The 14,842-nt window shown below is 46.4% G+C and overlaps 1 protein-coding gene across 1 annotated transcript in view; it reads right to left on the bottom strand.

Moving 5' to 3' along the window:
• APAF1 (apoptotic peptidase activating factor 1) overlaps positions 1 to 14,842 on the bottom strand; it is a 255,092-nt gene that overhangs the window by 101,635 nt on the left and 138,615 nt on the right. Inside the window, exon 19 of the mRNA XM_082255555.1 lies at positions 4,348 to 4,473. Coding sequence (XP_082111681.1) covers positions 4,348 to 4,473 — 126 coding nt within the window. The remainder of the gene's footprint in view (positions 1 to 4,347; positions 4,474 to 14,842) is intronic.

Raw genomic sequence — 14,842 nt, 5'->3', positions numbered from 1 at the left:
GGAGACAGCTGAAGATTTGAGGGAAAAAATCTGCTCGCCGGCCGAGAGAGAAACTCGATCTTGTATCCAGATCGAACGATTTCCTGAACCCACCTGTCCCGAATGCGGGCCAGCCAGGGTTGAAGAAAACCGAGCAAACGTCCCCCCACCCCAGAACCGGGTGAGGGCGCCCCTTCAGGCCGAATTGCTATGGGCAGCGGACCCGGACTGGCCGGACTTCTGCTTACCTGCCCACGGCTTCTTCTGGGAGCCTTGGCCCTTGAAGGGCTTGCCCTTGTATTGTGACCGAAAGGCACAAAAGGACCCCTGAGAGGGCCTAAACGAGGTATTCTTCTTACCGCGAACAAACTTATTCTTGTGAGTTTGGGGTAATAGAGTGCTCTTACCCCCGGAAATTCCCTTTATCAGAGTATCCAAAGACTCGCCAAAAAGGCGAGATCCCGCGTAGGGAAGATTAGCTAGAGTCTTGCGAGAGGATTGGTCAACCGACCAACATTTCAGCCATATCAGGCGACGGTTCAACACCGCTACACTGGAGAGACGTGCAGCCAAAGGGACTAAATCCAAGTCCGCATCGCACAAATACATGACACCCTGATGAATTTGATCTACCATAGCCAACGTTGTCGGCGGAGCAGAGTCAGCCACCAGGGTGCGCCTGAGCACCTGCGTCCAATCCGCAATAGCTTGGGCTGCCAAAATGGAAGCAAAAATAGGCTTCAGCATAGAACCAGCAACCGTATAAGTATGACGGGCCAGAGACTCCAATCTCCTGTCCGTAGGGTGCCGGAACACCGCAGTAGATCGCAGTAGATTTATTCAAAACTGCCACCGCGTGATCCACCTGAGGCGGCACACACCAACGCTCATCAGTGGAGGGTGTAAATGGATAACGCAGCTTGAACTTACTTGGCACAGTAAAAGGCTTCTTTAAATTGCGCCATTGCTCATCAACAGCGCGCTGAAATTCCGCAGGGCAGGGAAAAGCCTGCGCTGCTTTGCTTTTCCTTTGCGTCCCATAAGAGGACATCAAAGCAGGAGGACTTGGTTCATCCTGCAGACGCAGTGTTTCTTCGATAGAAGTAATCAACTCATTTATGAGTGCAAGCTCTTCAGGCGAGCCAGGGGGAGAAGTATCAACTCCTACCTCAGCCTCCCCCTCAGACCCCACAAGGTCCAGAGATGAACGAGACCCTGAGAAGGGCACTCCAGCCATAGCAGCCCCATCGCCCTCTGAATCAGAGGAAATAGATAACCTGGGCCGTTTTGCGGATCGATCAGCTATTAGCATCTGCACCTGAGAAGCCAAGTTCGCTACAACAGCAGCCAGATCAGCCCCCTTGGGGGATGCAGCAGCCCCTTGGCCCCCCACCAGGGTGGGAGGAAACTTGCAATCCTGAGAATCCATGCCCCAGTATCAACTGAAATAAAGGACTGCCCCTTTAAGACCGCGGCGAGCGCAGCCCACCGCACACTACTGTATGTACAGACCCCCGCAGGGATAAGGAGCACTGAGCAAGGAAATACAGGATAAGGAAGGTAAAAACCTGGAGAGACCACACAGCTGCTGCCACCGATCGCTGTTTCAGTGAAAAAGGAAGTGATGCAATGACTGACCGCCCTATATAGCCTATGAAGGCTTCACAAACATAGCCGCTCGGCTGAGGGAATCAAGGCAATAAGAAAATGGCGCCGACATGTGCTTGCAGGAGCGATCGCCGGCAAAATGGCGGCGTTTGGCGCCAAAACACACTATGCTGTACCACACAGGGCCGGTCACCACAGTTTGCCGTGTCTGAGCCCAGTCTGCCCCATACATCTCACACAGCAGAGCGGGAGAGCCCCCCCCGCAGCCCACAGAAAGGCAGCTATCACAGGAATCTGACAGGGAGCTCAGCACTTACACAGACATGCAGGTCACACAGTCACAGACTGACACCCAAACAGACAGGTCCCCACATAGAAATTTACTTACCATTCCGGATGGCGTGGGGAGCCTTCTCTAGCGACCAAACCGCTGTACTGAGGACAGGGAGTGTCGCAGCCAGGACGCAGAGGACTGCGGTGCGAAACCGCAAATGGCGTCCGGTGAGGTAGCCACCTCACAGGCAGCATCCCTGCAGCGAACAGGGATGGGTCGTTCAGCTCAGGTTTTCCTGGCATATTGAACGCTCAATGGCAGCCTGGCTCTCAGCCCTGGGATCCAGGGTGGCCAGTCCGAGACCCAGCTCCGCATGATCATCTTCATCCAAAGAAAACTAAACTAACGCTGAGAAAAAAACAGCTAAGTAAAAGAAAGAGAAAAATACTTGAAATAAAATCAAAAAGAGGATAGAAGGCTGAGACTGAAAGCCCCAGCACAGGAACAGCCAGCTACTCCTAAGCTAGGCAATTGAAAACTGAGTTGAGAATGCTGGAAGCAGGGAGGTATTGACTGAGGGGACCACCCCCTAGGGGTGTGATATGCTAAAAGCTTTGATATTAACAAATCTTGTTGCCTAGCTACTCCTGCGGAGCAAAGGTCAATTACCCCATTGGTGAAGATTATGAAGAGGCGGCGACTGTCGGAGGACGTAAGAGAAACTAAAGCTTTCTTTTAATGGTATTTGATCACAAAAAAGAAAGAAAAAAATTGACAAAAAAAAAAAAAAAGAAAAAGAAAAAATGTTTTTTACTTTCTGCTATAAAACATTCAAAAAAATATATAAAAATGTATTTATAAATTTAGGCCAATATGTATTCTGTTACATGATTTTGGTATACAAAACAAATTCCTAATAAGCCTTTATCGATTGGTTTACATGAATAGCATTATAGAGTCTACAAACTATGCTATATAGTTAGGGATTTTTTTTTGTACTAACAGCAGAGGCAATAAGAGGCTTAAAGTGGGATTGCGGCGGCCAATCAGACACTAATTGACACTTTGCAGGAACCAGTGACACAAATAAAGTGATCTGTGCTAAAAATATGCACTCTCCCTGTACTAAGGACACTAGCTGGTAAGGGGTTACATATCTAGGGCCATCAAAGGGTTAACTGTGTGCCTAGCCAGTGTTTTTGTGACATGGGTGTGCTACTTTTACTAAAGGCCCGTACACACGTAGCGATTGTCGGCCGTAAATATTCGGCCACCGTCCGATCGGCCGATTGTCAGCTTGTTAGTATGATGCTTCCGACAACCGACTGCGACTTTTCGGCCGAACAGAATCTGGTGTGCAGGCTTTAAAATTTTTGTTGGCCAACACCAGAACGGCCGATTGTTCCTCAGTCAGTACAGAATTCGGCCGACAAACAGCAGAAAAAACACACAAAAAGTAAACCATCACATGACATCACTTCTGCAGTCGGCTGTTGTTGGCCGACAAAATTCGTGTGCAGTCTTTAGCACTTTTCAACCGACAGGACAGCACCGGACAAAAGACGGCCGATCGTTCGGCCGACAATCGGTGCGTGTGTACGGGGCTTAAGGGAATAGATGGATTTTATTCCCTGCTTTGTAGGGACACAAAACCCATCCATTCCCTCTTGTCAGAACAGAGACCTGCCAAAGATCTTTGTTCTGTATGCTTTACCGAGGATCGGCGGGTGCTGGCAGACATCCAGTACCCAGCACCCACAGATCGGTTTCTGCTTTTATAGATATATATATTATATATATATACACACAGTATATACACACACACACATGATCCTGCATAGGAGGGCCACCCTGTAGCAGTAAATATGTTATAGGGCGGTCATTAACTGGTAAAAAAAAATAGATAAACTGCATAGGCATTCCTCCAGTAAATCTGCACAAACATTCGTTCTGTGCTAAACTGAGCAAAAATGTATGTTTTTTAGACCCTTTTCTTTTCTGAACAAATGTTCTTTTATTATGGGCAGTAGTGGATAAACTGCATTATGGCCACTAGATGGAGGTGAGGAGCACAGGAAATACATGAGTCTTTGTTACAACAGATACAATGTAACAATTCTAGAAAATGCTAGAGGGAATTGGCAAATAAATGTAACCAATGTTGCATTACTCTCTGCGGCTACTGTATTCTGACAGCCAGCAGTGCCAGTTGTCAAATTACCCGAACAGTGCCTGCATCCGATTGGATGCAGGCATTGTTTGGCCAACAAATTTCACCCTGCTTCTTCAGTTTTCAGCAGAAGAATGTCAGGCGTGAGGGCGCAGACATGGCCACCCACACAGTAAATATCAGCTGTTCGTCAGGAACAAGACAAAATTCGCTCTCTTTATGGTCAGCTTTACTTCCTCCATCAAGTAATTTTTTTATATCAGTCATACATTGGGAGTTAAGACCAACAATAATCTGCTTGTACAGAATGACTTACCTTCACAGTCTGGTCATCTGAACAGGTCAAGAAAGAGGACCCTTCACTTGAAAATTTAACACAATGAACCCAACTTAAATGTGCATTGAATTCTGCTATTTTCGTGTTGGAGTCTATATTCCACAGCTGAAAAGAAAAAGTAGATGTTGGTTTACAAATGCGTCAAATAATGCAATTCATGATTTTTCTAAGTTACACCAGAGACAAAGCCAATGGCAAATATTTTAGTAAATGACATCTAAAAAAGTAAGACTTAACTACCGTGTCAAAAAAGCTACAATAGGTTGTGTTTCCAGCTTGTCTACAAATAGCACTCTTAACGGTTCTCATTTACTTTACATTTATAATTTCCAAATCCAGTATATCTGCCAGACTTAACTAGAGAGACCTGAAGTGGGGAACCATCACCCAATTATCCAGTCTTGTTTGTGAGCTCAATTAATAAATACAGCATTTAACAAAGTGTTGATGTGGCCTGCTATAAAATTGGATTTTTTGTAAGAACTTACCGTAAAATCCTTTTCTCTTAAGCTCATTGACAGGCGCAGTCCTCTTTGATTAATATCAGTAGGGTTATACTGCCCCCTACAGGAGTAGGACACTAGGCAGGAAAAATGTTCTGGCCACACCTTAGGGGCAGTCCCAGAGGGTATATCCTCTCTCTCCCTGCTACAGGATGTCAGTTATGTCACAAAGCAGTGTCAGAAAATTTAACCCAACCCAACTCAAAATGGAGGGGCGGGTACTGCGTCTGTCAATGAGCTTAAGAGAAAAGGGTTTTACGGTAAGTTCTTACAAAAAATCCAATTTTCTCTGTCGCTCATTGACAGACGCAGTCCTCTTTGATTAATATCAGTAGGGACGTCTCAAAGCAGTGCCACAAATGAGGGGTGGGATAACGGAAATCAAAATCCAATCCAGAAGGCCCAACCGGTGCCAACTAGAAGTCTTAAATGCTCATCAGACAAAAGGATGAGACTCAACTGAAAACCCAACAGAAAAAAACCCTCGAGGTAGACCACCGGTCTCCTCAAACAGCGGCCTGCAGAACCTTGCGGCCAAAAGAGGCATCCGCCGATGCCAGCACATCAACTTTGTAAAATTTTGTAAAGGTATGAACCGACGACCAGGTAGCCGCCCTGCAAACCTGAACCACTGACGCCTGATGGCGGAAGGCCCAGGAAGCACTAAGCGCCCGAGTGGAGTGCGCCTTAACAGGGAATGGAGGAACCCGACCCTTAATAGAATAAGCCTGTACCACCGTCTGTCTGATCCATCTAGAGATAGTCGCGGCAGACGCAGGCAACCCCTTTCTAGGGCCATCCGTGATCACAAAAAGTGAATCCGTCTTACGGAAAGATTCCGTAGTAGTCAAGTACACCCTGATCGCCCGAACCACATCCAAGGAGTGTAACGCAAACTCCCGAGGATGACTGGGCTTAGGACACAGGGAAGGTAATACAATATCTTCATTTAGTTGGAAATCTGAAACCACCTTAGGAAGGAAGGATGGATTCGGACGAAGAACCACCTTATCCCTATGAACCACCAGATATGGGGAACGACAGGACAATGCGGCCAGTTCTGACACCCTGCGTGCAGAAGTGATAGCCACCAAAAAGGCCACCTTCTGGGATAAGGTAAGCAAGGAAATCTCCCTAATATTTTCAAAGGGAGGTTTCTGAAGAACCGACAACAACAAATTAAGATCCCAGGGCGGCAAGGGCGCGCGCACCAGCGGAGCCAGGTGCCACACCCCCTGGATGAAACTCCGCACCAAGGAATGAGTAGCCAGAGGCCTCTGAAAGAAGATTGCCAACGCTGAAACCTGACCCTTGATAGTGCTCAAGGACAGTTTCTGCTAAACCCCCTTTTGCAGAAAAGCCAATATACGGGCCACCAAGTAAGAACGTGGAGGAAACCCAAGGGATTCACACCACGCGATATAAGACTTCCTTGTGCGATGATAGACTTTTCTGGAAGTCGCTTTCCTTGCTTTAATTAAGAGTAGGAATAACTGAAGCGGACAACCCCTTGTCCTTCAGCACCTGGGTCTCAACAGCCAGGCCGTTAAAGCCAGCGATCGTAAAGCAGGATGGAAGATCGGTCCCTGAGACAGCAGATCCTCCCTGAGAGGAAGTCGCCAAGGAACGTCTGCGACCAGCCTGACCAGGTCGGCGTACCAAGCCCGACGAGGCCAGTCCGGAGCTACCAGGATAACTGGAATTCCCTCCACCTCTATCCTGCGAAGAAGTTTCGGCAGCAATTTGAGAGGAGGAAAGGCATACAGTAGCTGGTACTGCCCCCACGGGGCGACCAGCGCGTCTGCGGCGCCCGCTAGAGGATCGCGGGAGCGACCTACAAACCTCCGCACCTTCCTGTTGAGCCGAGATGCCAACAGATCCACATCCGGGGTGCCCCAACGAAGGCACAGTTGGTGAAATACCTCTGGATGAAGAGACCATTCCCCTTGATCCAGAATCTGGCGGCTGAGGAAATCTGCCTGCCAATTCTCCACCCCCGGAATGAATACCGCGGAGAGGGCTGGAACAAATCGTTCCGCCCAACGAAAGATGCTGGCCACTTCCATGGCCGCCAGGACACTCTTGGTGCCCCCCTGGTGATTGACGTAAGCCACGGCCGTGGCATTGTCCGACTGGATCCGCACCGGGTTCCCCCGGAGCTGCTCGGTCCAGTGAATCAGACAAAGTCTGATCGCTTTCAGTTCCAATACATTTATCGGTAACTTGGATTCTTCCAGGGACCAGAGCCCCTGAGCAGATCGTCTGCCGAGAACCCCACCCCACCCGGATAGACTGGCATCCGTGGTGACAATCGTCCAGTAGATTGGAAGAAATGACTTCCCCTGACTGAGCATTGGTGACCGAAACCACCAAACCAGAGATTCCCTGGTCCGTTCGCTCAGCCGGATCCGATTGTCCAGGGAATCGGGATTCCGGTTCCATTTGAGAAGAATCTCCTTTTGAAGCATCCGGGTATGAGACTGGGCAAACGGTACTGCCTCGAAGGAGGCCACCATCAGTCCCAGAACCCTCATGCAAGTCCGCAGAGAAGGCCAGTTGATGGTCAATAAGGAGTCGCCGACTGAATCTTCCTGAGTTTTTCCACCGGGAGAAACACTTTTGCTAAGGATGTATCCAAAGTTAGGCCCAGATAGTTCAGTCTCCTGGTAGGGACAAGGGATGATTTCTGCCGGTTCACCAGCCACCCGAACTCTTTCAAAGAGATCATCGTGATCTCCAAGTTTAGTAACAGAGCCTGCGGAGACTCCGCTTAGAGTAGAAGGTCATCCAGGTAGCCTAGAACCGATATGCCCGCTGTCGCAACAGTGCCAAAACTGGGGCCAAGACCTTTGTGAAGACCCGGGGAGCAGAGGCAAGACCAAAGGGTAACGCCGCAAACTGATAATGGTTCTCTCCCACGGAAAAGCGAAGAAAACGCTGATGTCCTGCATAAATGGGAATGTGAAGATGGGCATCCTTGATGTCTATGGACGCCAGAAAATCCCCCTGATGCAGGGAGGACACTACTGTGCGAATGGACTCCATCTTGAATTTTTGTACCTGGACAAAAAGATTGAGTGCTCTCAAGTCCAGAATTGGAAGCACCTTGCCCTCTTTTCTGGGTATTGTGAATAGGTTCGAATAGAACCCCTGAAAACGTTCTGTCCAAGGAACGTGGACCACCACTCCTTGTTGCATTAAATCCGTCACTACCCCCCGCAAAGCTTCTAAGCGGTCCGGGGATAGTCGGATATTGGAAGGGAAGAACCGCACCGGTGGAAGCGAAACTCGATCTTGTATCCCGACCGTATGACCTCTTGAACCCATTTGTCTGGAATCCTGGAGAGCCATGGGTCCGGAAACCGGTGAAGACGTCCCCCCACCCCAGATATGGGTGGGGGCGCACCTTCAGGCTGTATTGGTCTTATCTTCAGGTCTGGCAGGGCCGGACCTTTGTTTACTTTTACCCTTGAATCCCCCTGGGGGGGCTTTGGAGGACTTCGCCTTATCGCCCACCCCAGAGGAGCGAAAAAAAATTTTATGAGCGGAAAAGGAAGGTCCCTGTCTGCGACGCGGTGCTTTCCCCTTGGTAGTCTGTGGTAAAAAGGTGCTCTTGCCCCCAGTGATACCCTTGATGATCTCATTCAAGGTGGCACCAAACAGGCGATCCCCTTGAAAGGGGAGATTAGTCAAAGCTTTTTTGGAAGCTTGATCCGCCGACCAGCATTTTAAACCGCAGCATACGCCAGAGGACCACCGCCGAGATTGATACGCGCCCCATTAATGGAGCGGCGTCCAGGGCGGCGTCACAGACAAACCGTAGCGCTTGTACCATCTGCTCCAGCAAGTCCGTTACTGCTGGGGGGAGACTTCTCCCCTCCAGATCTCGGCGTAACAACTTGGTCCACTCTGTCAATGTTTGTGCAACCAGAGCAATGGTGAACACTGGCCTTAAGGCTGACCCTATCAGGGAAAATATCGAGCGGGATATAGATTCCGCTTTACGGTCCACTGGATCCCGATAGGACGGAGCGTCCTCCACCGGGATAACCGTAGCTTTATTTAATCTGGAAATCGGTGAATCCACCGACGGTGGAACCGTCCATTTATTAAGGAGAGATTCTTCAAATGGATAGCGTCTAGCAATCCGTTTGGAAATACCAGGGGTTCGTTTTGGACGGACCCATTCTTCCTTAATTATATCTTGAAAACATTTGGGCAAAGGAAACACCTTTGCCATCTTGGTAGGCTTGCGAGTACCAAAAGCAATTTCAGTATCAACTGCTTCCGTAGGTATAAGCTCAAGTCTTAAAGTTTCCCGCACAGACACAATAAGTGCATCTTCCAATGCTTCATCCTGCGCTATAGCGGAGGGAGAAAGGTCTTCCTCACTATCCGAGTAGACGGGATATGAGACACTAGCCCCAGAAGAGGGACCTGCAGCTGCTGCGACAGGCTCAGAATCTGTATCTGAAGTGTCAGATGAAATAGGGGTAGGCGGGGGTCGCTTCTTTGCGCCCCGTCCCTGACAGGCCACCTCCACCCGGGATACAAAAGACTCCAAAACCGCTGATAATGCATCAATAGTAAGTGGGGAACTGGAGGGTCCTGCGGCCACCTCGAGGGGATCAGGTGGGGATACATGTGTAGCAGGTTCCCTGATAAATCCAGGAACACTTGCCAGCAACCAAGGATTGCAAAAGAAAAACCTTTTTTTTTTTTTTTGTAATCCCCCAGCGCAACAGCGCCCCTCATTGACACCTGCTTCGGACCCCCACAGAGAGAGAGAGAGAGACCCCAAGGGCTCACCACCTGATGCACAGAAGCTTCTACAGAACTGCTCTCAGCGCTGTCCTTACAGAACAGGAAGTCTTGTGAATCGATTTACCCGGGTAAAGGAGGCGGCTCCGCCCCTTTACACGCCTTCCGGCACTCCCACCGCTACTCCACGAGGTAGCTGGGTGTCTCCAAGATGGCCGCCCCCATGTAGGAGACATTAGGCTACGCCAAAATGGCGGCCCCGCGCGGCCTGCGGAAGGATGGCGGTCCGTGCGGCCTGCGGAGAGATGGCGGTCCGTGCAGCCTGCGGAAGGATGGCGGCTTGCAAAAGAATCGTGCGGCCTGCGGAAGGATGGCGGTCCGTGCGGCCTGTGGAAGGCTGGCGGTCCGTGCAGCCTGCATCGCTATTCAATAGGTAGGTGCTTGACCGTATCACCCCTCTGCATGGCTATTTTCAAACAGTAACATCAGCGGCGTCCTGTCCATCCCTGACTGAGCTCAGTCATGGCTGCTTCCTTTTATAATGCAGGCTTCTTGCAGTGACTTATGTAGATAGTCAGCTCCCAAACCAAGCCTTCTGGAGTGGTATACCTGCAAGTAGGGAGATATGTGGAGTGTGTCACAGGATAGAGGGGACCCGGGATCATGAGGGTCCGACCATCCACAGAAGGGCCCGCATTCATTCCCAAAACCGGACATGGGGGGAGGGGGAACATTCTACTCACCAAACCGGAACAGGCGGGCACCCACTCCTAACAGAACCCCTCTCCACCGAGGTGGGGGGGCTGTCGACCAATACGGACGCCGTGACTCAGTTTCTGACTGGTCGTAGGCGACCTGGCGAGACGTTTAACTCGAAGGGCCAGTCCCCGTCCAATGGGACTATGTCGCGGCTGACCCAGCGCGGAGCTAGGGCCTGCACGCGCTCGTAGGCCGGCTGGGGTGACCACTGGATCTCAACATCCAGCCCGTCGCCCAGCTCCAGCATAACTGCTTGAAGATCTCACAGGAACAAAAAAACTGGAGAGAAAAAACTAACTAAAAAAGTTTTATCTAAAAAAGCTTGCCAGGACCAGAGATCCCAGCAAGGAACTTAGGTCCTTACTCCTGACTAGGCAGAAAAAAACTGACATCCTGTAGCAGGGAGAGAGAGGATATACCCTCTGGGACTGTCCCTAAGGTGTGGTCAGAACGTTTTTCCTGCCTAGTGTCCTACTCCTGTAGGGGGCAGTATAACCCTACTGATATAAATCAAAGAGGACTGCGTCTGTCAATGAGCGTCAGAGAAACATATTTATATATTCCGCAAGTGACCGCCCATTGGTGCAGTGTTAATTTTGGCAGCAAATTTCAATTTAGTTTTAGTCTTAGTCTTAGGACTAAAATGGCATTTTAGTTTTAGTCCCATTTTAGTCTTCTGCAAGTGTTTTAGTTTTAGTCGTATTTAGTCGACTAAAACTCCAGTACATTTTAGTCGACTAAAACATCCTACATTTTAGTAGACTAAAACTCATTTTAGTCATCTATAACCGAATGGGTGTAGTTCAATTGTAATTTGTAATGCATTATTTAAGCATTTCTCTACAATTTCCAAACTCATTATATACTACTGCTGGTCCTGGAGTGAAAAATCTAATATGTTATTATTTATGGTATTAAGCTTTGAGCATGCACCAATTTTGGCAGAAAATTTCGATTTCGTTTTAGTTATAGTCTTTTGACTAAAATGCCATTTTAGTTTTAGTCGTATTTTAGTCATCTGAATGGTTTTAGTTTTAGTCGTATTTTAGTCGACTAAAATTGTGTTAATTTAGTCGACGAAAACGTTTTAGTCGGTTTTAGTCGACAAAATTAACACTGCATTGGTGTTCTTAAAGAAAATAGTCATTTATTTTATGTTAGGTATATTACTTGATTTATTACTTGATTTTATTAAAAGGAAATTTTTTTTTTTTTTTGGTATATAACTTGATTTTATTAATCTTTGCAACATGAGCTAAAGTGTGTTTTCACTTTTGCAGCCAACTGGGATATACTGGCCACTTTATATTTGTTACATGTTCTAATTCATATAGCACAACGTATAAATAATTAAAAAAATTGAAGCTTACCTTTTTTAATGCTTTTTACTGAAAAAAACTAGAACTAAAAAATCCTATTTACTTCTCCTTTGTATGGAATTTTTTTTTAAATTTATAAATTATTACTGGGGAATTAATGTTTACAATAATGAACCCTGTCCGTACTGTGCTGGCAGATCACGTTATTAGTTGTAAACTAGTTTTGAACACTGTGGAAGAGATTTACTAAAGCCAGTGCACTCAGAATCTGGTGCAGCTGTGCATTGTAGCGAATCAGCTTCCAACTTCAGCTTGTTAACTTAGGCTTTGACAAAACCAATATGCTGATCGGTTTCTATGAAAAGACGTATAAGACTTTGCACTCACACAAATGTCATGTTTAGGTATGCTGTGTGAATGGGAAAACAAGCAAATCGTGGGCTTTTATAAGACAGAACTCTGCAAAAGTTGAAATACACTTTAAGGTTTTATAAATGTTTTGTTTCTATAAATAGTTTATATTGTTATATGCAAATATATGGCTTCGCTTCCTACTTTGCAGTTCTATGCCCGTGTGTAAGGCAGCTGGAGCAACAGAAGCTGTCAATTTGGCAGGCTCCTGTCGAAGGCACATGACTGAAAAAGGTCTGCAGACTGGCATCCAATCATCGCTCTCAGCCAATAGCTGACCATTGTGTTCTGGAGGAGGGGGGAGTCCCCTATCAGAACACAATAGCTTAGCAGGAAATATCGCTGTACTGACATCGGATTGTTACTACAGAGGCTCCTCCCGAGCTATTCAGGGATAGGAATCTTGAGCTCTCTGAATATGGATTTTATGCAGAAGTTATTAATTTACATGTATTTGCCATGCTTTATGGAACTAAGGTTGGAGAATTTCTTTAAACCTTAAAATTTTGGGTAACAGTATGTAGAGGAAATGGCTTGCATAAGAAAGAGGAAGTGTCTTCATGTCTTAGCTGACCAAAGATGTACAGACTTATATAATGTCTTTAGTAAGCAATATTGTTTGCCAGAATCTATAGCTACATTTCCGGTAAGATTAACACATAGATGGGGAGGTACTTTAAGAGGTAAATGCACCCACCCATAAGAAAGGGAATTGTGTCCTATTTAGGGATAGTGAGTAGGTGCCACCTTCATTGTCATGTGATATCCTATACTGTGCATCATCATATCCTGTATTGTGTCGTTGTTATGAACCATAAAAAACATAGGAAAAACGGAAACAAAAAGTTGAGTGTTGTACCGACCTTGATTATAATCTGTCAGTTTATAGCACTCCCCGTGCGGTCTCTGAGAATACTGAACTGACGGTAAGAGGTTGATACAGAATTGAAGTAAGGTGTAGCAAGTTAGATTACATTCAGTATTTTTCATTCAACTGCTGGGTTGAACGAAAAAAAAAAAAAACTACCATATTTTCTGGCGTAGAAGACGACTTTTTAACCTCAAAAGAATCCCCCAAAAATGGGAGCTTCGTCTTATGCGCGGAGTATAAAAATCTCCAAGGTAAGTAAGTAGGTATAATCTCTCAAAGCACTGGCTGTCTGTACCCCATTAATCTCCAAGGTACTGTAAATGTAATCTCTCATATATCTCCAAAGTCTGCTTGGATTGGCGGAGTCAGGTGGGCTGATGTCACTCTCTGACTCCACCAATCCGAGCAGACTTTGCTTTCAATAATAGAATACAACGCTCACAATGATTGGCTCGGCACGGTATACTGTATGTAGCCGAAGCTACGGTATACCGGTACAGGATTCCTGCACAGACAGCCAGCGCCTTGAGAAATTACATCTACCAGTAATACTTACGGTACCTTGGAGATATATGAGAGATTACATTTACGGTACTTACGGTACCTTGGAGATTAACAGTGGTGTTGCCTTGCCTCGGAAGAGGGGTAGTCTTGTACGGCGAGTACAGCCCAAAACCTATGTTTTAACTTTTAGGGGGGTCGTCTTATATGCTGGAAAATGCGGTAATAGTATGTACCAGGCTTTACAAGTATGTGAATTGATCAATTCATTAAAAACAATGCACTCCCCGTGTTGCTGATATAGTCAGTCACTTAAAAGATGTTAAGCAGGGAGGTTTAATGTAGCTGGGCAAAAATATACAGAGCTCCCTATAACGGTCAAGTTAAAAATATCTTCAACTAATACAAATAGGGAAAGCATATGTGAAATTTACATAAAAGTTACTCTAAAGGATTAACACCATCGTTGCTGATAACATTTTGATAGACAGATCTGATATAATAGAATGCACAAGACCTATCCCCAGATGACGTTCTTTGTGACGAAACACGTAGGGTGGGGCCGATGACGTCATCATGTAACTCTTATCCGATTGGTCGGTTCTCTGTTTAAACCGGGAGCCCAGAGGGAAACCCGCTGTAACGCCACACATGTCCAATTTTCGCTTGTTTATGCTTTTATGATGATATCAAGTACTGGATCGTGTAAGTGCAATTAATTTATTTTATCAATAAAGTGTTAGTTGGATACTGCACTATGTAAGCGCTTTTTAATTTTTGTCTTTTGAAAGTGGACCGAGTTCTCTGAGTGGATCCAGTTTACATAGTCTGAGGGAGACCTACTTCCCTGTACCTGATGAGACCACCTATAACTTGGTGGTCATTGAATTCTGGAAAGCAAATTTTGGTACCCACTGTGGGTGTGAAGTAAGAACATCTTGGTCACCCTCTGTCTATACTACTCATCTCCTATTTCACCGGTGGTTTTTCCTCATATGGATCAATGATTTGGACTTGGTTATCTATTAGCCTTCATGGACATTTTCTTCTAGTTTATTAATTTATGTATATATTATTTATTCATTATACATATATTGTGCTCATTTTTAATTTAGCATTGAACTATTTTCTCGTTTTAATAAAATGTACTGCTGTATAGTGTTAGAGCCTGCATAAACAATCCAGTCTATTATTAACTTTTAGGTAAACCCCACACTACACAGGTGTTCGTAACATTTTTAATCTGCCAATCTGAAATAGAAAATGACCGCATGTGCCAAAAAATACAATCAGGCTCTGACAGGTCTGAAAAACTCCTTCCTGTGGTGGGAATGTGTCCAATCTGCTAC

The sequence above is a fragment of the Pelophylax lessonae genome, assembly GCF_965119305.1.
Source record: "Pelophylax lessonae genome assembly, chromosome: 4".
NCBI lineage: Eukaryota > Metazoa > Chordata > Amphibia > Anura > Ranidae > Pelophylax > Pelophylax lessonae.
This window is presented reverse-complemented; position numbering and strand designations above follow the sequence as displayed.